Source organism: Galeopterus variegatus, unplaced genomic scaffold (genome assembly GCF_000696425.1).
Source record: "Galeopterus variegatus unplaced genomic scaffold, G_variegatus-3.0.2 Scaffold589, whole genome shotgun sequence".
Taxonomy (NCBI): domain Eukaryota; kingdom Metazoa; phylum Chordata; class Mammalia; order Dermoptera; family Cynocephalidae; genus Galeopterus; species Galeopterus variegatus.
The window spans coordinates 371,291-395,177 of NW_007726700.1; the positions used below are offsets into that span (position 1 = coordinate 371,291).

At 32.2% G+C, this 23,887-nt stretch overlaps 1 protein-coding gene across 3 annotated transcripts in view; it reads right to left on the reverse strand.

Moving 5' to 3' along the window:
- PHF20L1 (PHD finger protein 20-like 1) overlaps positions 1-23,887 on the reverse strand; it is a 71,299-nt gene that overhangs the window by 19,926 nt on the left and 27,486 nt on the right. For 2 of the 3 annotated variants that reach the window (XM_008570294.1, XM_008570292.1), the window contains 7 exons: positions 23,226-23,351; positions 17,600-17,682; positions 13,839-14,091; positions 11,592-11,777; positions 11,118-11,324; positions 4,138-4,194; positions 2,801-2,908 (listed from right to left, as the gene is read on the reverse strand). In XM_008570294.1, coding sequence (XP_008568516.1) covers positions 2,801-2,908; positions 4,138-4,194; positions 11,118-11,324; positions 11,592-11,777; positions 13,839-14,091; positions 17,600-17,682; positions 23,226-23,351 — 1,020 coding nt within the window. Of the gene's footprint in view, positions 1-2,800; positions 2,909-4,137; positions 4,195-11,117; positions 11,325-11,591; positions 11,778-13,838; positions 14,092-15,543; positions 17,683-23,225; positions 23,352-23,887 lie in introns of those variants that run through there. The other variant, XM_008570291.1, reaches the window with a different exon arrangement.

A 23,887-nucleotide genomic window follows, 5' to 3' on the forward strand; every position in this document is an offset into this window, starting at 1 on the left:
AATAGTGTATATATATATATATATATATATATATATATATATATATATATAAACACTTAAAGTATTATTTTTTTAAATGGCTCTTTGTGGCCGATTGAAATTCTAAGGTGCAAGTTTTCTTTGCAATTTTTTCTATTTATCCTAATCACTCTTCTTTCTCTCAAGTTACCACTTACTGCATTGTAATAAGCTTTCTCTAGCCCTCATTTTGCTATAAAGTGTGGTCCCCTTCTTATTTTGTTTTTTATCATTTCTTCACTGTTATCTCTTTCTTCACTTTCATAGGTATTTTAGCATATAAGATTCTGTGTCTGCTACTAAATACTGGAACAGACCTCAGTTCACTGATGTGGGTGGCATAAGTTGACTTCAATAGCTGGCTGTCCCTGCACTGACAATTGGGTGTCTAGTTTATTGGCATAAACTTGTTTATATAATCTTCTTTATAATGTCCGGAGCACCTATAGTATATATTTTTTATCCCTAATATTGTTTATTTGTGCATTTTATCTTTTTTCTTTATCAGCCTTCCCAGAGGTTCGTTGATTTTTTTAGTTTTTTTCAAATAATTAAATTTTCATTTTTTAATTCTTCCTAGCATATTGTTTTTTAGTTCATTAATTTCTGCTATGTTTATTACTTCTACTTTTTTGGATTTATCCTTGTTCTTTTCTAACTTCTTTAGCCGCAGTATTAGCTGATTTTCATCCTTTTCTAATACAATATAAAAATGTATGAAAATACATTTTCTTTTTCTAACTTCTCCATTTTAAGTACATTCACAAGTTTTGACATACAATATTTTCATCATCTTTCAGGTTCTTAACATCATTTTCACTTTCCCTTTGGGCTTGCTTTTTGATCCATGAGTTATTCAGAAGTGTGTTGCTTGATTTCTAACCACTTGGGCCTTTTTATCTTTTTGATACTGGTTCCAGTTAACTACACTGCGGTCAGAAACTATGAGTTTCTATTACACCAATCTTTAAAATCTGTTGATATTTGCCTAAAGCTAGATCATATGTTCAAGTTTAACAAACACCTGTGCACTTTTCTCTTGGTACTGGGGGTCTCAGGAGGCGGGACTACATGTAGCCTCTGCCAAGAGTACAGTGAGGTGAGTTGCTCAGGGCATGCCTTAAGCTAGGGGCTGCCGCCTAGGGAGGTGGGCAACCAGAAACCAGACACAAAGTTCTTGGGCTTAGCGCATGCACTAAGCAACTTTACTGTCTACAAGCATGAATTATATGTTTTAGCCAGCTGTAAGCCCCTCCCATATCTCCCCATCTCCCAGGTAACTCAATAGGACGTTCTTGGCTTGCGGTTAAGCCTTGCGAATTCTTGCTGACCCAGTCTATTTGCATTTCTGCTGACACAGTCTAAATATTGGCGAGCAAGAGTCCCTCCATCTTTAACATGTGTTCTCCTTCATTTTCCTCCACACCTGTGTCTGTTTGAGAAACCTACATACTCTGTAGCTGCTGAGTGCAGTGTTCTATATAGGTCTATTAGATCGACTCTGCTGCTAATATCTTTCTTTTCCTAACAGAATACTTTTTAGTTTTGTTAATTAATTAATTACCAAGAAAGATATAATGATATATTATTTGTGATAAGATTTAGAAATTTTATTTTTTTATTTTATTTTTTTTAAGATTTAGAAATTTTAAATCTAGGAAAATATAACATGAACTGAACCTTTTATCATTATATCATTCTGTCTCTAGGAACAATTTTTGCCTTAATGAATATTTTATCTGTTACTAAAATATCTACTCCAATTATCCTTTTGGTTAGCATTTGTTTACCATACTTTTATTTTCAACATTTCTCTGTTCTCTGTATCATTATATTTGAGTATGTCTCTTATAAATAACAAACAACTGGATTTTGAAATCTTTTGATAATCTTTCTTATGTAGTTATAATTACTGATACAGTTGGATTTATTTCTAATATCTTATTTTGTAGTTTGTATTTTTCTCCTTTTCCTATGATTTTCTCTCTTTTTACTGCTTTCTTCGGCTGGTTTATGCACTATATTTTTTTCCCCTCTACATTGGAAATTATATCCTATGCTTCTATTCTTTTCATGTTTATGTTAGAAATTTTAACATGCAAATTTAACTATTTAGAGCCTACGAGCAACACATTTCTTTCATTCCTTCAAAAGAATACAAGCTTAAAAACAATGAAATACCAGTATGCCCCTCCCAACGAATAAGCTATTACTATTACATATTTTGTTCGCATTTTGTTTTTCCCCACAAATCAAATTGTTTTATATAGTCCATGTTTAGATGTACCCACATATTTACACATATTTGCTCATCGTGTCTTCTGGCATCTCAGAACTTCCTTATCATTTTCCTTTTGCCTTCAAGTATGTCCTTCAGGATTTCCTTTGGAAATGGACTACTGACAGCAAATTCTGTTATTTTTTCAAGTTTTTCTTAAAATATCTTTATTTCACCTCATTCTTGAAAGTTAATTTGAGGGACTTTACAATTCTGGATTGAGAATAATTCATTTATTATGCTACAGAGTGCCTGGTCAGGGTATACAGTCCAATATAATGCTGGAAAATTAGAGACTTTTTCTCTAATCAGTTGCAATGATTAATTTATAGACCATAGTAAAACAGAGTTGTATATTTTCAAAATTATAAGATAAAGTAAAGCTATAGACCCTTCTCAACAACATGGGGACCTTGTCATACCTCATGTTGGTAAAAGAAAAGGGGAGAGTTGAAAGAATCTTGAATTTTAAAAAAATGGGAATAACCATCTTAGCATACTTACCATGCTGCTTAGATTTCTTTTTCTTTTTTTTCTTCTTCTTCTGTTTCGGTTTGTAGTGATCTTTGTCTCTCTTCTCTTTTCTTTCCTTATCCTTTTCTTTTCTTTTACCTAAAAGATAAAAAGGAACACTTTAGTGATCATGACTAATGCTGTGTTGTTCCTTTGTGGTTAACCTAAAAGCAGCATTTATGTTTTAATCAGCTAATCCAGTCACCTGCCTAGAGTGGATGGATTCAATTAAACTGTTCATGTCATGAGTCTGGAACTCCTTATTAGCTTATTGGACTATAAGAGGGGATCTTCATTAGCAGTGTTGAGAAATCCCAACTCCTGACACCTTAAAGTTAACACAGACAGTAGTTAAAACCTTTCAACGAGTAATATACTTAATTTTCTGAAGTGGCAAGAAGTTAAAATATGTAATTTTAAAAAGGCCTGACTGAGGAGACTCAGCACTTCTATATATAATTTAGTGAGAAAATATATTAGAAGATTAACAAAAAAATTGGATGGACTTTTTTTCTTTGGAAAAGTTAAAAACAAAAAAACCCAAAAACAATTAAATCAATCCACAAGTAACTCCTTCAGTCTTTCAACACTTTCCCTGTGTACACTAGAATGAAGGCTAAGAATGTGAAGAATAAAACTTATTTCATTAAACTGATTTTTCCTAAAATTTTTCATTCTTTTCCCCAACTATATATACTTTAAAGAAAATAAGAGGATGTTAGAACAGTATCTTAGAACATTTTATTTCAAATTAAAACATCACATATATTCTAGTAGCTACTATTTCAACATAGAATGGGGTAACCTGCAATTTACCAACCATATTTAATCAGCTTTCAATGATTTAGGCTCCAGTTAGCTAATCTACAGAAGATTTAAGACTATTATCCATTATTTCATAACTTTAAGTCATTACAGCACAGAAGACAGAAAAGACAGCACGAAACACAGTGATTTTTTTTAATAAGGTATGCTGAAAAATAAAGTCCAAAAAAAAAATTTTAATGTATCATCCATCTTCTAAGTCTCAACAATATTAAATGTAGGTTTATTTTTAAAGAGCTATAATTTTAACTAGAGATGCTCAAAAACACAACAGTTCTCATATGAAGCCAGAGACTTCCTTGACAAAAAATACATACAAAACTACAAGAAATGTATTTAAGAAACTATGTTATCTGGAGCTGACTAACACTAATAAGTACTAAAATAGATGATCACTTACACCTAAAGAAGAATTAACAGGTAAAAAGTAAGGGACAGACTATGTCCTCCCTCTCTGTCAAGCTTTAAAGTCTTTTGGCTTAGAGATTATTTTCTGTTCATACCAAATGCTGTTGAGGTTTTTTCTTCCAATTTCACTTTTTTTTCTGTTTTCAATATTCCTGTGGGTTAAGAGAAAAATATATAAGTTTAGTCCTAAAGAGTTGAAAGTATGGGACAATGTTTTAAATTACCATTGCTCACAAAACTCAACTCAAGACTCTTCTTCTAAAGATCTACCTCGTTTTACTGCCTGAACTAAAATAAAAAAGTGGGATTTCTTACTTCAAAACTTATAAATTAAGAGTAATTTTTGTTCCTTCAGACTACCTAAGTTCAAATCCTCATTCCACCACTTACTAGGGGTATGACTTTGAGAATGTCATTTAATGTCTCTAATTTGAGATTACACCATTTCCACAAATAGCAAAAGTATAGGTCTAAGCATAGAACACACACACACACACACAAATTAAGATAATTGTAGTAGGCCATTAGGAAAGATCTACTTTAGCATCACAGCCATTGGCAATCCAGAAGACGTCAAAATCCATTTGAGTAGTAGGTCCATGTACTATTTCTGCTTCAATGATAGGACACGAGTGCTATTCAGATCATCCAAAAGAAAAATTAAACTTCCTAATAAAGTATACTGGTTTTCAACAACCTGTATAAAATTTTTAAACTTAACTTACTGTTGCCTAAAACAACTTGTACCTTTGAACTCCACTATGAATGTGTTGTTAGGTAATGATAATAGTAAAAATAGACCTAGTCTACAAACCTATTTTGGTCTATGTAAAATACAATAAATGTAAAATACAAAGGCATATTTACACATAAAAATATTCAATCTTAATGACACTTAGGTATTATTATCTAACAGTCTAAAACACATTTTAAAACCAATACTGATATTGCACCTTAATAACTATGTAGCTATCTGACACAGACACATTTACCCAAACTTCTCAACTCAACCATTTACGATCTAATATCTTATTTGTGGGTAGGGTTAATCTAAGAAAAATACTATAGTGCATTTAAAATACAACTGTAGTTTATTAAATTTTGCTTTAATACCATTTACTAGTTTTTGATTTTTTAAATCATTCTATGACAATATCAAAAAAGGTAGATTTCACTCATCTTCAAATATTTCATATAATTTAAATTAAATATAACAAAAATATAAAAATACCACTCAACTCAAATCGAATGCCAATAAGTAAGGTTCAAATTAAGAATATTGATAATCTCCATTTGTTATGACAGAAAAAAAAATGAGACATCAAAGAGAAATATGATCAAATTTCCTTATTATCAAAACTTGAACAAATGCATCACTTCCTTCTGTCATAGACACTACAAATTTTATAAAATTTTCTTGAAAATGGTAAAGCATTTACAATGCAAACAATGAGAAATGTGCTTTCTAAATCATCAGCAGTAGTACAGATATACTCAGAAGCAGCACTTGACAATGATTATTGCCTCCTTGGTTCCTACTTCTCTTGAGCGCTGGGTCTCCAGGGCGAAAGGTGGGCAATGATGCTTGGAATCTCCCGGGGTGGGGCCGGGGTGTCAGAGTACAGGAATTGCCTTACTGGGCTACCTTGACTGACTGGAATGTGTGCAACCCCTCAGGTACTTCAAAGACAAATAAAATGGTTATGAACTACGGCTCCAGAAAGAGGAGTTAGTACAGAAGATTAGATATGCAGTCATTCCCACAGTGTTCTCAGGAGAGCCAGTTCTAGATTCAGTTTTTACATGTTCTAGTGGTTCTCAAAAGTAAAACTGGGGGATGAACAAAACGTTGTCAACATTTTACACAAGTAAGAATATTAAAATAAATATTCACATATGGAAAAACGGCAGGACTTTTGAAAATATTCACACAGAAACAGAAAAACAAAATATACCTATTCTAGAATTCAACAAAGGAACAAATTTAGTTTTATGAGAAGTTCACTATATTGTCCTTATTTCACCATGTGCTAGAATTTGGAAACCAAAGTACTAGAATATTAGTTTATAGGATAGTGATTTTTAGAATAAATGTTATCAACAGAACATTTTCATCAAATAAAATATTATGTGGCAGTATTGAAACCGTCTAAAACCAGCTGAAACTAGTTCTATCTCCCCATCTAAAGTTATTTTATAAGCTGTCTTATAGGACATAAGCTTAGCATGCACAGAGAAAAGGACCTTGACCTCCAGATGCCTTGTATGAAGGGAGAGGTTCTTTAACAAAGAAATCTGGCATCCAGCAGCTTCATTGCCACATGCTGATACTGAGCTAGCTAATCCCTCAAACATTTAAAACCTGACCAGCTCTGGATCCAGGAGATACATTTGAGCTTTTCTTTCTATCTCCTTGCTGATCCACTTTGCAATAAAGTCTTTCTTTTCTCAAAAACCTGGTACTACAGCACTGGCTTCTATGTGCATTGGGCAGAAAGCCCTTGCTCTGTAACATAATACAAATACAAAAACAAATACAAAAACACAAATGTAGCTACTTTGATTAAAGTAAGAGAAGTAGATCTCTGAACCATGCCTGTATGCACACAATTTAAAAACTAGTAATGTAGAGGGATTTGACTTCTCAAGCCCCTGCCAATATACTAAATATCTCAGATTCTTCTGGCTAAAAAAGAGGCAATCCCTGAGCTCTCCATGGAAACCCAAGGCTCTGTAGAAGCCATGAACATTTGGTATGGGGGTGGAGGTAGATTACAGAATCTCCAGTTGCAGTTTTGTTTTGAACAATTCTGGAAAATAAATTGAAAACAATTTAAATCAAAAAAGCTTTTAAACAGTAAATATAAAGTCGATGTAAGATACTGGAATAAAAATGAAGGCCATTTCAAACCAGCCACAGTCAGATTAGATAAGAGTTTAGGACATGCTTTTTCATCATGCTAACTCAGACTAACCCCATGACCTACCTCTGTTTTTCCTTGGTGATAAAAAGTGTTATATTAACCAATTAATAACATAGTTCATGGACTCTCTACAGAGGATTCAATAAAAAGAGTCCAACCATCTTAACTATGATGATAAATTTACACAATATTTACCTTTATCTACATTTCATTCAAAAACTAACAAAAGATATGACTTTGATACTGAAGAAAATCCTAATGAATTTCATCTGACACTGCTGTAAAACTTAGTGGCAAGCTAATGAGCATCCTGGCATTATAAAAATATAGTCTTCAGGGCCGGCCCGGTGGCGCTTGGGAGCGCGGCGGTGCTTCCGCCGAGGGTTCGGATCCCATGTGGAGACCGGTTCCCGCTCACTGGCTGAGCGCGGTGCGGGCGCAACACCGAGGGTTGCGATTCCGTTGCCGGTCCCCGGTACGGGCGCGACACCGAGGGTTGCGATCCCATTACCGGTCAGTAAAAAAGACAAAAAGGAAAAAAAAAAAATATATATATATATATATAGTCTTCATAATCATGTCAATACAGTATTTATATCAATATTAACTAAAATATTCTGCAGTAAAACAGAGGTAAAAATATTCCTTGATACTGGTGTACTTTGTTTGCTTAAAAATAAGAAAATAAAGATGTGTTACTAAAGGTATTTCTTTCAACATAGGATGACCTAAAAAGGCTTAAAATTATATCCATACAATCTATTAATCCCAATTTTGTCCTCACGGGAGTTACTAAGAATAGAAGTTACCATTTCTAAGAATATTCGAAAAGTATAAGTTGAAAATTAACAGTCCTACCATATCATGATCTTTCATTTGGAATAAACTTAGACTCTATCAACTGTATAATTAATGATATAATAAATTTAAAAAATCAAAATTTTAGAGCCAAAAGTGACACAGACATCATTGACTACAATCTCATCATCACACAGTTGAAAAGTGGAGTTTCAAGAAGGTTAATTTATTTAACTTTTGCTAAACGAAAGGAAGAAAAGAGGCAGATGGGTTTTTCTGACCTTAAGTCCTCTTAAGAGACTGTCCTGCCTCTTTCACTACCTGAGGCCTCCTGAGGGCTATCTTTTCCTTTGCACCCAACAGCACTCTATACCTCTTAAGGCACTTATATTAAAGTAATTATTTATATTTCAGTTATTAGCTTTGTGCCTCTTCTAGATTTTAAATTTCCTAAAGGCTGATTCTATATCTTGTACACATTGTGCTTCCTACCTTAAGGGAGAATTGTGACAAGGGAACAATAGATATCTGTGGCCTGAGGTGCCTGAAAGCACATGAAAAGTTTCTTTTTTAAAAGGCTACTTATTAAAAAACTTGATCCACTCTACCTTCCCAAATATTAACAGGATTAAGTCATTCAGAGACTGTATCCCTATCTAAAATTGGTTGGCTCTGTTAGATAAAGAATTTTGAGAATAAAATGAAAACAAAGGTATCAATTTTTACAAAGGTGCCCATTGTTGTTTTTGGTAATGTGGGCAGCAATAGTATTCCTAACCTTGGTTAGTCACGTTGGCATTCATCCCAGTGGAAGAATGCAGATAGATTAGTACAAGCTCATTATCTCTACTCTAAAAACAATTAAAGCAAATATTAACCTGTTATAAGTAGGTGTATATAATAATTGGATCATTTGCATCACCTCATCAAGCCATTAGCATTACTGTGAAACTCAGCAGTGTGCACGTATCTTGCACACACAAAAGTAAAAACCCACGTCTGTTATTAATGGCTAACATCCTCATCATTCTAAACTCCCCAAGAGTTTCAGTTTGACAAAAATAATCCAGGAAATGTTCTACATATACTACATGCTCTGATTACTTTTATATATAAGCAGACATCAACGAACCAAACACATTAAAAAAGCCAAAAAACATAAAAACCTGGCACTTTTGACTTGAGATATAAGACACTTTGGAGGGCAGACAGAAGTCTAACAAATACAGCAAAATAGTGTAGAGAGGGTGGATAACAAAAATGTTAAGAGAGAAAAGCATGCAGACCACTCGGAATTTCAATGCAAGTTAGATACACACACAACATTTTGATCAAAAGATGTCCAATTAGAATCTGACCTAAACTCCATTACGGCCTTCAAAAAATAAAAAGTTATAATGGCTCATAAGAAACAAACTAGAATTTCACCTCCCCCCATTCAATACTGTGTACAAAACATTTAAAACCATGCATTTCCTTGATATAAGCAATTAAAGTTGGCCAGCCTCTGTGCTATTAAGCTCACCATAAACAGATGATCCTCAATCATCCACAAACAAATCTACAAATTCATCATGTTATAAATCTAAACTGTCTTACGACTTTTATGTTCCCAAATATTTATTGTTAAAGTTTAAAAAGACAAGAACATTGGTGTGCCTTTCACATTTTAACCATTATAAGAATCAACAAGAACCATGCCCCCATGGTAGTCAGTCATATCTCCACAAATACGCCAGAAATCCTGAAAAAAAGACTAGGCCAATAATCTAGTTAGAAGCAAAATCATCAGAGTCAAGAATTTCCATGCACAATCACTATTTTGAAATTTTTATGATATGTAACCTCGCTAACATAACACTCTTAGTTACCATATAGCTATTTCTATTGGTTTATATTTCAGTCTTGTTACTATTATTACAATATATGTATTTCAAGGAAAATATAAATATTTTCACATACACATCCAAAAATAATTTTCCCAGTGGATATACATCACTATAATATATTTTTCATTTATTCAGTTACTAGTAAGTTCCAGATTATTAAAGAACTGCATAAGATCGTCATCAGAAAAAATATCTCAATGGGTCATGATAATTCAGAAATTTTGTGGAAAAAGGAGAAAGAAAAAGTAACTACCCTACAGAAAAGACCAGGCTTAGAAAATGAGTCAAAACACAATCAGATTTGAGAAACTATAAGAAATGTTTTAAAACCTACGAATCTTCAGATTTGGACACTGTTTTTCTTTCTTTTTTTATTTTAAACAAGATAAACACCATCGTGTGTAAAATAACTTCAACATTTACAGATAGAATGAAATTGTATATTTAACCTTAATTAAGTAACATTTTTACTTTTAAAGAAGGAATAAGGTAAAGGCAGTAAACTAAAAAATAGGTACATGTTTGTTAAGTTACTTCAATTATTTTATTTCAATATACACGATCACTAGAAAAGAGCAAGCTCTATTTTATGTTTCATCCATGGAGCTGATAAAGCAGTTTCAGGGAACATGGTGTTAAATACAATTATCACCAATACACTTGGCTGCAAACCAACAAAGTGCTTTATGTTTTTCTCCATTCAGAACTGATTCAATTCAGACCTCCTTTACCCATCTAATTCCACATTAGTAATTTACCAGAAAAACATTTGAAAATAGTATTTGTCTTTTATTTGCTGTATGTACCCATTGGATGCGGTTATAATTTTATAAAACTTCTAAATAAAATAATGCAACCATATAAGGGAAATATAAATTTAACATTTGGTTAGATTTAAAATATCACCTTGGTAAAATACCTCCAAATGCTTTCAGATTATAATAAATAACACAAAGTCATCCAAAAAATGTGTTATTAAGCATGGCTAATTTTACATATTAGACTCCCCCAAAAACTTTACAATAAATTACATTCAGCTTGTGAGATTCTGCCCCAATGTGGGATTATAATTAAATTTAAACTACATGCTTTTTAGATATTAAATTCTATTAAAATCTTTAAACATAAGTATTGATCCCGTTAAGTATTTTCTGGCTTCAAAAGTAAGAATTTCTACAATTACACGTAGCTCTAATAATTTCTATTTAGTAGAAATAAAGATATAAGAAAGAAGCATGGAGAAGGAAATAGATTCAAGTGACAAGGTAACAAATTGGCCAGGGAACATGACAGTAAAACTGTCACACAAAAGAACTTTAAAACAGAGAAATCCAATATTCTATAAATGTTACATAAAACTATTTATGAAAAGGAATTGTACAGGAATTAAAATAATGTAGTTAAACATCAAAATGTTTACATCCAGTAACAGCAAGCCTAGCTTACAAAATGAGTCCTTTTTACCTGCTGTTGTTGGAGCTCCTCTTCCATCAGTTATTGCTTTGGAAGGAGGATTTGTAACCATCTGTGTGTCTTCCTTTTCTGCCCTGGGACACTCACTGTGGTAAGAGGAGTCTGGGGCTAGTGGTGCTGTAACTTCTGAACCACAGCTTAAGTCAAGAGGGAGACAGGGTCCCAGCTTCTCAAGTGGCAAATGTGCAACATCAGGCCCTATGCAAAATGAAGAAAATAACAATATTAACATAGATTAACTGGCTAAGTTAATATTAATGTGGATTAAAGTGTTACATAAATCAAACAGTGCCTGGCACAAAGAAGGCACTCAATAAATATTTGTAGAATAAATGAAGTGCTTATAAACCCAAAAGATGTAAGAAGAAAAAAGCAGAAATTTCTTAATATTCTAAATAATCTTTATCTGTTAGTTTTTTTTATCTTCTTTTGTGTTTGGTTCTATAGAAAATCAATATACATTACCCTCTGGTACTGCAGAGTCATGCTGATTTTGAGAACTGATGGAGAATACTCTCCCATCAGTGACTGGAGAGGAAGAAACTTTTTCTAAAGAATCATCAGGCATAGGTAAGGTGGCTAAACGCTGAGATCTTCTTCTCCGTTCACTATGCTTGAAAGGTCTAGGGGGATTCACAGGCTGTGGAGGACCTAGAAAAAGATCTTCAATGTTCACGAAGCAGATACATACCAGGATCATCTTATAATATTTAAGGAGATAAATGGGAAAAATGATTCATATTCTGCCCTCTGATGTTGTTATAAGATATCCACAAGAAATGGCATGTTCCAAAGGTAATCAAAGGCAAAAATTGTGCCCTCGTTCATAAAAAGAGTTAATCAAAAATTCTAATATTAGTCTAACACCTACTAGAATTAAAAGAAAATAACATGGAACATTAATTTCAAGTAGCTCCCCCAAGTGACAGACTATATTTCTCTAATTGTAGATCGTTGTGTAAATTGCCATTTTTCCTTTGGGAAAATAGTCTCTTTACAGCAAAAAAATAAGGAAAAAATAATATATATATATCTATCTCTCTCTTTTGCTACATTACACATCTAGAAACTCTAAGAAAAAAAAGGCAGGGGCATAGGTGACAAAAATCTGACACACATTATAGAGTTAGTGTTTTACTTGCCAAAGTAAAATTAATATAAATAATTTTATCCCATACTTGTTCCCCCAAATGGATATTTATAAACATATGTCTGGGCCTGATTCATTAAAAAAAATTGAACACAAAAATTTTATGTATTTATTGTGGGCAAAGATAATTTTTTTAAAAGTATGATATTGCTAGTGCCCTCATATGTGTGTTTTGTTTGTTTTTTAATAACTAACTTGGTGAGTCATTAAAGCACCTTCTAACGATATAACACAAATATCTGGAAATCTGTCTTTTAAAAAAACTTTTAGATTTCTTCACTGTACATGGCATATAAACACACTTAACTATTTAGAATAGGCAGGATTACATAGTCCAAAAATTTAGAAAGAGGAAATAAGAGTGTTCTAAGGAGGTTGATGTTTTGGCAATTTCACAACAATCAAAATGAAAAAGACATGGTGCTAATTAAAAAAGTGAATAAAATTCAATTGCTATAGTACTGTGGATATAAAATAATTTCAAAATAGAATGCCTATCAATGTCATGTGACGTTCTAGTTACTATTAAAGATATTATTTCATAATAAATGCCATAATAAAATGAAGCTTAGGAAGAAACAATTTAGTTTTTCCATTCCCATTCTTCCTACCCATTTACTAAAAAGAGCGAAATAAAAACAAAAACAAAAAAACAAAACTTGATCAAAAATTGAAAAGTAAAGTGTAGAAAAAATATGGCAATCAAACAGAAAAAAGGTTAATATGTTTGATAAAAGTCTTTTCAATGCCATCATCTTTAATTATTCTGGAAGTAATATTGGATAGTTCATAAGGAAATGTGTGACATTCATTTATTGACCATGTTATTAATTCATTTGTTGTATAAAGAGTAAAAGAAAAGTATCATTACCCAGTGACTTTCCAGTAACTGTTTTTTATATCTCTAACTTAGAACACTGAACTAATATGAGAAACTCAGGGTCAACACAATCTTGTCTTATGTATATCCAAACCCATATTGAAAGGCTCTTTTTAAAAAGATCGTTAATTCTTGAAAGATTAGCAGTACTGAAACAGTAAAATCTTTAAAAATATGATCAAGAAAGAATTCTTCATTAATAAGATTAAATTGAAGTCTGCACTGTAAATATTAGAATAAAAATGAATAAAATGCAGAGGGAGATTACAGACAATTGGGCGACACGAAATCTATCCACAGAAATAGTCTTAGGAGTTGAGTAAAAATACCCATTATGGGTCTTTTCATCTCTTTCTGTTGTTTTTCTTTTGTTTTCTTTTGTTTTTTTGTAATGAATCAGGCCTCTCACTGTGCTTGGATTTAGTTGAGGAGAGTCAAACTACTGTGGAATTTGTGTTACCTAAATAGTAAGGTTTCTCAACCAGCAGTACTCTGAACAATCAATCAGTAAGAAATGTCTATGGTTTTTGCCCCTGAAATAGTTTCAAGCCTTCCCTATCATATCCACTTAAATTTGAGTTTTTAAAAAGCAATTTCATAAAAAATACAATATAACTACAATCAAACTGTTTTTAATGTATCTTACAGGATAAGTAACTATTTTTCAAAAATCTGTGCTCACTAGTTTTATTTATCACTGAAGAAGAAAGCTGAGATACAAGCGTCAAATCCTCGACTTGTATTAATTCTGGGGAAAGTGGTGATTTAGGGGGTTTTATACACCCAGAAGAATCTCCAGATTCATGTTTGCATTTCTTGCTGCGAGCCTTCCCTGAAGACAAAGTTGAGGATAACAGTGCAGGTTTCTGAGTGTTGGCAGAACTGCTAATGTCAGCTTCATTTTTTTTCTGACTTTGAGGTTTAGGTGAAATCGCCTGAATAAATAATAAAAAATTGATATTTTTATTTTGGTTTCTTCATTTTTTGTTCTTGTATTCTATTTTGATCGTTAAGCAACTTTAGTATCCAAAAACATTGTTAAGCAACATATAACATTTCTATTACAAATGAAAAACCAAAAAGAACCCCACAAATTATTAACTAAAAGTTGAATAGGCTGTCTTTAAAGGGATGCTGTCAACTTTTAGTCTAATTTTTTTTTTTTAAATGTTACTCATAATATTCTTAGCATATAAAATGTTACCTTACTGGACAAATATTGTGTGTTAAATTTAAATATACCTCTTTTGGAACCATAATTACCGATGACAAAAATAATTAGGTAAATAAACAGCATTTTCATGTTTTAGGGCATTAAGGGAATACATGTAAGCTTTTGACTTTCAGATATTTTCTTATAAAATAATTTCCTTTATCAAGTTCAATGTGGAGGACTAAGTAGACAGTCTCCCTTTAAAGAAAGATCTCAACAGGAAAACAATGACCAAATTAACAAAACATTACCTTTAACTCATTTTAGTGCTGAAAGCTAGAGTTTCATAAGCGTAATGCATCATGAAATCAGAGCCACCAGCAATATAGAGTTAAAAGACTAAAAAACAATACAAAACAAGCAACAACAACAACAAAAAAAACCAAAGAGAAAGTGTAAGTTAAAAACATTGGATTTAAAAACAAAATACGTCGCATTCTTAAATGAAAGTTTTTACCTTCTTCCTGCCAACTGATACTTTTAAAAAAAAATTGGAACTTTGTCAGTTCTTTCATAAAGAATATATTTACTCATTTGGCAGTAAAATATCCTACGTAAGTAAAAATATGTGTGAATGTGTCCACTGTTCCAAGACAACAGAGAATAGCCACACTGAATGGATTTGTAATCTATGGTGCTGGTATGCCTATACTAAATCTCTTTCTGATATACTTATCTAAGAGCAAAATATATGATATACATTTTTTAAAATCTATACTACAATAGGCCTCTACAAAGAGTCAAACAGCTAACACCATGAACAACATGCTTTTCCCCAAGAAACCTTTTTACTTCCACATCTTTTGTGAGGGACGACCATCAGGTCTGTGGCCTGGAGTTCTCTGGAATATAAAAGATCACTGTCTGGGGACCAAATAAATAAATACTTCTGTTCCCACTAAAATGCAAGGCACTCGAATTTTGGTGGGGAAAAAAGTGTATATTTGGTATTAAGTAGGGCACCTTTGAATGCTCTACAGATGGGCATGTTGGACATACCACATAAAAGGCCTGGTGTCAAGTGTCCCATTCATTCAGTTGCCATCTCTATTCTTGAATTTACTCATTATACATGTGTATAAGTGCAGATTAAACATTTCAAAAAGTACTCCATAAATGGAAAGTATTCCTAAACTTATCATAAAAGGTGTTGCCAGGAAAGTAATTAGAGCCATTACTTGTAAATAAACAATTTTATTGTTCATCTTCACATATGTGAAAGACATCACTACAGCATCCATTACTCTTGAATTACAAAGTTATAAAACAAAATTTTAAAACTTAAATTAATATCTTGATAAGGTCCTTAACTTCTAAACAAGGAAAAATTAACATTTAAAAAAACTTACTGAATTATTATGCATCTAATGCAATTTTAATCCAAAAGTAAATATAACATAACATTTCCCTAATACAATTAAATAATCTATTATCAATAATCTGAGAATTCGGGTTCAAGACCACAGAGTTTAGGTTTTTTAAAATATAAATAAACCCATTAGCACAGTAAGTTTTGACTATAGGCCTGTTATCAATCTATGTTATGAGTGACATTATTTTAACTCATTAGGACGGCAGAGGTTAATGACAATCAACACCTCTCCTTTAGGTCTATTGTTGATAGCAACTGAGATGTAATTAAGAGTTTTATAACTCGGCTTTTTACCTCTGAAGCATGGTTTACATGTAGCATAGTTACAAAACATTTGCACATTTAAATCAACCTGAATGACAGATAAAAAATGAGGGAACAGCATAATGTTCCTCAAAATCTAAAGTAATTTACAAAGTTTCATTAATGATTATTGGTCTCTTTGTTACAAAACTGGCAAGGACTCTCAAAAATTTTTTAATTATGCAGATAGAAGAGCCGAGTTACTCAATTTTCCTTTCTTTCTTTAACCCAATTTTAAAATGTTGTTTTCTGTACTTCTCTCTGAAATGGGCAGTGCCCTCTACACTAACTTCCACATATAATAAGTATTTTTCACAATCACATTCACCTCAGCAGGATTGTGTAATAAAAAGATTGACATTGTAATGAATTTTCCAGAAACATTTTATTACCCAAGTCCCTGATTTATCGCATTCTGAGAATACCATAAACAGTGGTGAAAATACAAAATACTGTTATATCTGGGACGTTGAATATAATAATACATAGTTTAAAAAGTCACTTAAAATTTGGTTGATATACTGACAATAACGGCAAAGACTTAACCGTTTGATGATCACAGAAAATCAGAAGGTATGATTCATTGACATATTAATCAATTTAAAAGACTATCGATTTAATACAACATTAGTGGAGGCACCAAAACAACTCACTGTTATCAAATTAGGCCTGAAATAACCCTGAAAAACTCAATACAATATCAATTAAATTTGGATTATTTTTTTAAAACGCATATAGAGAAGAGCAAAGATACTCATTTTAAAGCCTTCTTTATTAGGTTACTAATAAAGAAAATTAAAACAATACAAAAAGGATATATTAAAACTACATTAAGGCTCAGATTTTAAAACAGGAGAACCAAGGAAATTCAGTTATGGCTATTACTGTGTTCTTACAGTCTTACAGTGCCTAAGAAGTTAAGCCCTTAGAGTATGTAAAAGCATGCACAGTTCATTATGTACAAGTATTGTGGGAACCTGAAGGTAGCCAAGGCAAAATCTAGCAACTGCAACCTTCACTTTGAAATTCCTCTATTAGGTGGTTTAAAGAAAGACCCTTAATAGTTTTTTAAACTCTTTTTTTTGTAATTATTAAAATATACATCCTAGCAAAAATGTATGGCTCATTGATCAATTCATAAAACACATAGTCAGTCTAACAACACCAATTATTACAATATAAAAGAAACTTCTTACAAAAGAAGCTTTATTAGATGTCAAAAAACCCTGTTTAACTCACAAATGAAAAGTATTTGTGTAAGGGTCTTTTTGTAAGCTAGTTAAAGGTGATCCGGTTGGATGGAAGCTTATACCCTGGGATGCCTGTCTCCAGGCCTTCAAATTTTGGAGATAAAAGCTTTATCGAAAACAAACACTAATGAAGTCTGTAGTTTATCTGTATACCTTGGAGAAGGCAGATTAAAAATATATCATCAATTAATCATCTTCCTATTCCCATATCTGATCAAAAGGGCAAATTCAATTACGCAGATATTATATCTCCGTGATCATTCCAGTGGGAACCTTGAAAAAAATCAAATGCTACCATTTCATACCTGCTCCAGCATTGGAGCTGTTTCTTTGTAGTCTTCTTTTTTTTCAGCACCATCCACCCCAACAGCTTTGGATGCCAACAAACCTTGAGAAAAATTGTACAGAAATTGCTTATTAGAAAAAATATTGATTTTCACTCTAATTAACTTCTTAAAAATGTTAGCAATTGAAGTCTCCCATACTTTTTAATACACAGGAAGTAAATATTCTAAAATGTTTGCCTTTCAAAAATACAAACACTCATAATAATAATTCAAGGGTCTGAATCAGAACTTGAGAGTTATTGGGGATTTTTAAAATATTAATCTTAATGAGATCCTTGCACACCCTCAGACACACACACACACACACACACACACATTTATTCTATGAAAATTTAAAATTCTATGGCTTAATGTCCACATTGATTGCTTAGAATGCTAATACTTATAATATGGGCTTTGTCCTTACAACTGAAATAAAATATAGAATTAGCATTGATACATGAGAAATCCTTCCAAATATCTAGAAAATAAAATAAGATTTTTTTTGTTGTATTAAGTTAAAAAAAAAATTCTCCCCATTTTTAGTTTCACTTGGATCTTTTATCCTAATCTTTGCATGTCTATCTCTATGTCCAGTTGTATCTTATCTTCTAACAAGAGATCCAAAAACATTGATGGATTCATTTTATGTTCAGAGGGAAAAAAAAGTGTGGGTCCTTCCTAGAACATGTGAACTTAATATTATAGCTTAATTCTACAAATAATGAAAAAAGTCCAGTTTTCTCCAACGTATACCACTAACTCGCAATTTTAGAAGACAGAATATTTTATCTGAAATAAGCACAATTAATTTCATGAAACATTAAAACTCTGTTTTAATTAATAAATTAAAGACATTTACTTGGTTAAAATTCCTTGCTCAGCCTGTCAGATACACCTTCAATGAAGCCAGGTTTATAATCCTTGTAAAATAACAAGTATGTGTCTTTGTTTATGGCCACCCTGCTCACAAAAGGCCAGGAAAAGTCATTTCAAAGTCGGCCATACTAAACCTCTGCTTCAAAGGAAACATGTTTAACAACTGACAACTTAATAGCAAACTAACTACAGCAATTATATCACCTCTATTACTGAAGTTGTTCACAACATATTTAATAGGGAAAAAAAGGCATCCCCATATACCACATAACGCAGAGCTAGACAAAAGACAACGTGTCCTTATCAGATAACTACCCCAAAGATGTCAAGTGATCTAGGTAGGAATTTGCATTTAAAATGATATTCTTAAAGTAGTACTAGAGTGAAATATTAAATTAGGCAAAAGGCACCTTTCCTTCATTAGAAAGTTGAATATCTAAGCACTCGGATTGTAATTTAAAACGGAAAAGGTTGAGTGTAAAATAATGATTTTGACATATCAGTAACTGACATTAAAACTGGTATTTGACCCAGTTTAAAATAACAATCTACATAATTTGTCCCAGTTTCATACCATATCAAATGTAGATTTAAATGGAAAAAAAAATAGCATATAAACAATTTTACAAAAATAGTGCTCAATCCATAAATTCAGTCCTAACTATATTCTGAACATATTTTTACATGACTAAAAAAGATGTAGCATGGACTATTTCTTTAACACTTAAAACCACATTCACTAGGTTTTCCTTGTCCAGCTAATATTCTTGAGAATCAATGAACTATTGAAATAAAAAGAAAAATGATTAGGAAATCAAGTTCTTCTTTTGCCAGGAGTTGAGGTTCTACAGGTATTCCTGAGTGCTATTCAAATGGGACAAATATTTGCTGCTCAATATATTAAGTAATTATATCTTTTTTTTGTTTCCTTTCATATAGGTAGTAAAATAGTTTTTAATACTCATCAATAGATAAAACAGATGTCAAATTACAAAACTAAAAATAAGGTACAACAAGTTAAAAAAAATAAACCAAAAAAATTCAGCCATAACCTGTGAATTTATGTTACGATATTATAGACCCAATTAACTAAAAGCCATTCCCATTTAATGGTTTGGGAAGGAAAATATGTGCTCATAAAAAGTAATGGGGCATTTAAGAAAAACTACTTAAAATTAGATGGAAAAAAATATAATAGTTGGTATCTAGAGAAATCAAAAGCCCCGAGTATTATCCAAAAAAAGTTTTTTATGCTTTATATGCACAACTTACAAAAGAGTTACTAAATATGAACAGGAAAAGGGGACAAATAATAAAATAGGTCCTTGAGGAGAGGACTCTAACTTCTGCCTTAAGAGGCAGTCCTAAATCTGTTATCTTGACCTGCTGACATTCTGGGAAGAAATGCAAAAGCCATAGAACATAAGAAGAATTAATCGGAAGGAAACAGATACAAATGAAGTTAAGTTTAGTTATTAGGAAATACTTATTAATTATCAATACATTATTAACAGGCCTTCCTCCACAAGAATATATCTACAGAATAAAATTATCCTAAAAGAATGCATTATGCAACCTCAAGAGAATATTTAAACATTAGGTAGAAGTATACAGAATATCAAATATTTATGAATATCACCCACAAATAAAGCCACAACTTCACAATACTCTACTTCCGCAATAAAACATACAGTTGGTCTCTCCTTGCCGATAAGAATAAATAGAACAGAGGCCACAGCTCTCCAGAATAGATTTTAAAACACAGATTGAAATGGTAAAAAAGGAACAAAGAAAGAGCAAAGTGGTTACATTCTTGACCTACTTTGTATCCAGGGATTTCAAAATACAATCTTTTTGTGGAGATCAAGAGTCCAATATTTTGATATTATAAATAACATGTTACTTGTCAATTAAAACCTTGAGATTTTAAAAATTATTTTAAAAATTTCTTAAGTAGCACAAACATATCTAAGCTGGCTGAACTTCCAGGAACTCTCAGAAACTATTAAAAAACAGGTCATCTACTAACTTAAATTTCTTTTTTTACCCTCTCGACAATCTGTACTTTTAAATCTATTCAAACTGTTTGCTTGCACCTTTGTCCCAAAAGTATGAACTCCTGATTTTGTGTAAAATTGTCTATTTTAAATCAGTATGCACAAAGCATACGTTATAACTATCAACAAGGTACACTGCATAATGAAAAATAAGATCCCGAAAGAATATATATGATGGTACTTCAGAAAGTTCATGGAAAGATTCATATTATCTTTTAATTCAGTTTTTCCACAAACTTTTTGAAGTACACTTGTATATACCGTGCAACTCTATTTTTAATATCTATCTACTTGGAAGCTTTGAGAAAAGCCATTAGTTACATCATTCGCTATACATTAATCAGTTTTGGAATCACTGTATGGTTTGTACCTAGGGAAGAGAACAGAAAGAGTGAATAAATACATGAATTAAACTTATCCAGTGGCTGGTCCACTTATTTTTAGCTAGAACTATTTAAAAAATAAATAAAACGGATGGGTGGGCGGGGGGGAGGTGGAATATATCAGAGCAAGCTGCCATGATCCCAGCCCCGTTCCTCTCAGTAATGATGGGACAAAAAGACACGTACATGTGAGATTGATAGATTCAAAATATACCATAATTCCAAAACAAAACTGCTGTCTTATATTAGTTCTCATTTCTTCTCATGAACTACTAATGAAATTTACTGTACAGAGGCAAGCCTGAGTTTCAGCTACTGAAGACAATATTACAATGCCTATTGCCTTTTTGCATCACATAGTTGTAACATGAAATCAGAAACAGATGCAGACGGCGACCACCAAAAAAGAAAAAGAAAAAAAAAAAAAAAAGGAAACAGATGCAGAAAGGAACTATTAAAAAGATTATCATATATTGTACACTTTAATCTTCTGAGTAAATAAAGGGAAAAGATCCCAATGGTTTCACATTCATAAAATTTTATGCTTTGCTGCTACTGCCAAAGTATCACTTATTCACTTGAGATTCCCAAAGGAAAGTGAAGAGAAAGCCCCTCCACTGGGCACAGGGTGTTACTAAGCAACCAGTATCATATCTCGAGGCACATGGTAAAATGGTATTTTTTTCTTCTCATTACTGTCTTTTCAAGGCCATGCAGAAATAATACACCATTATAGGCTCAGCTGTTTTCTTTTCTTTTTTTCTTTTTTAACTTCTTTAAACGTTGAGCTTGAACCTGCCAGTAATGCACATGTAAGAGTATATTGACTGAAACTAAAAGCAGGTTGTCCAGATTGAAGGAATAAAACATGGTGCTGGTAAGCTGGCTGTCGTACCATGTCAGTCTCACCTCCATCTTCCTTCATCTCGACTCTTCCCATAATGCTGTTTCAATCTCTGTATCACAGGAGTTAGAAGTACTATTCCACTTCCACCCAGCATGTAGCACGGGGTTCCATATTTCGAGGCAAAACTGCTGTCTGAAGTTGCCACAGAATAATCCCTTAGTGAACATTTTGGCTTTCTCCAAGGCTAATAGTTTCCAAGGAAGAGGTGTAATGGGGTGAATTGATTTGAAATATTTCCTGTCCTGGGGCCAAAAATATCCTTTATCAGAGAAGGGCATGAAAATAATATAAACAAATGGAAAGAGACTAAATATTCTCACCTGTTGAAACCAATTATAATCACTTAAATGACCACTACAGTAAAACAGGGGTTCTAAAAAACCCTCAGCTCCAGAGTCACCATTCAGTGGACTTCCTCTCTTTACAAAATGGTCGAAACATTTAATTTATGTTTATTCTTAGATCTGACAGTGAAACCAAGCTTGATCAAGTTATTTAGATAAATGCCAACAAAGGTTTATACAGCTTTATTAAGGCAAAGGTGCTAAAAATAATTTTGTCCTTAAAATAAGAACGTATGACTGAATCATTAAAGAATTTAAGCTCCCATTTTAACATATAGACAGAAAAATAAAATACGTTCACAATTTCTTTTAAAGACTAGAATCATTAGGTTGAATAGGACTTGGAAGTGATGAGGTCTAGTACGACTGGTGCAAATTCTAATACTTCAATCCCCTCCTCTATAAATGCTAACCAGGCTAGAACTTCAGTGTTTTCCATGACCCTAACACTGATACTTCCCTTCCTATAGCACATGGAAATAAGCCCAGATTCTAGAGACCAACCTGAAGATAAATGTAGAAATAAAACAAACAAACAAGACGAAAACCCATAGAAGTTCTTTTACGTTAGGAATTAACAAATTCAGGACCTAATTTAATCCAGATATTCATCTTTCCAACCACATATGGTACTGTCCTTAAGTGAGCCTGGTCAAGTGTATGAATGCATAAAAATATTTAGAACCTCTAAAATTATATCACCATAGACGGACAGAAGCAGATAATTTAATTCTTATAGAAACTACTTTTACCACCAAGGTGATTTAAAAACTATGAAATTTTGTAACATTTAATCTTATCAATCCTCACAACATCCCTGTGAGGTAGGAAGAAGACATGTGATATTTTTCACGTTTCACAACAGAAAAAGTTGACAGTGTTGAAAGATGTTGACCCTGAAGAACCAGAAAGTAACTGTCTTTCTTATTAACCAGTTCATGACATTGATCCAAAAGACACATTTTACTTTAATAAAAATAAACTACTCTAAACTCAAGCCCTCCATTCCCCCCAAAAATAATCATTGTAGTTTACCAGTAATCTTGTTAAGCCGAGCTCTCTTTGCCTGAAACGAGTTGCCTTGATTATTTTTCCTCTTGTTTGATAATGTGCTTTCTGGCTGTGGAAAGACCATCTTTGGAACGTTCTCTACATGAAGTCCTACTTTTAATAGAACACATATATGAGAGTTTATCTAGGATCCAAAATTAATACACATTTCTTTTAAATAGCAAGATAGTAAAAATGTTTTGCACATTAGTTTTTTAATCTGTTTTTTAACTTTAAAAAACACAAATCCCTCTAGCCTAAAATATTAGAAATAAGATTACTAAGTGATTATTCATTAAGAAAGAAAAGCAGGAAGAGACTAGCTTACTGCTTTTTTCATATTACATATTGAAATACATGAGAAGCATTTAAAATGAGATTGAAGAAAAAACACAAAGCAAAAAAAGCTCAAAGAAAAACCTACTACACCAAGAAGTTACAAATCAAAATCTCAATTCACTTCTATTGAAGAATATTAAGAGCATCAAACATCAAGTACCCAAATTAGATCATTATACTTCTGTGTAAGATGCTAAAAAAGTTAGCCATCATATTATGCTAAGATAAAAGCCTATTAATTTACTTATATGTTCAAAATTACAGGTAGCCAAGGGATTTGACTCATTCCCCGCATGAATTTACCAGTG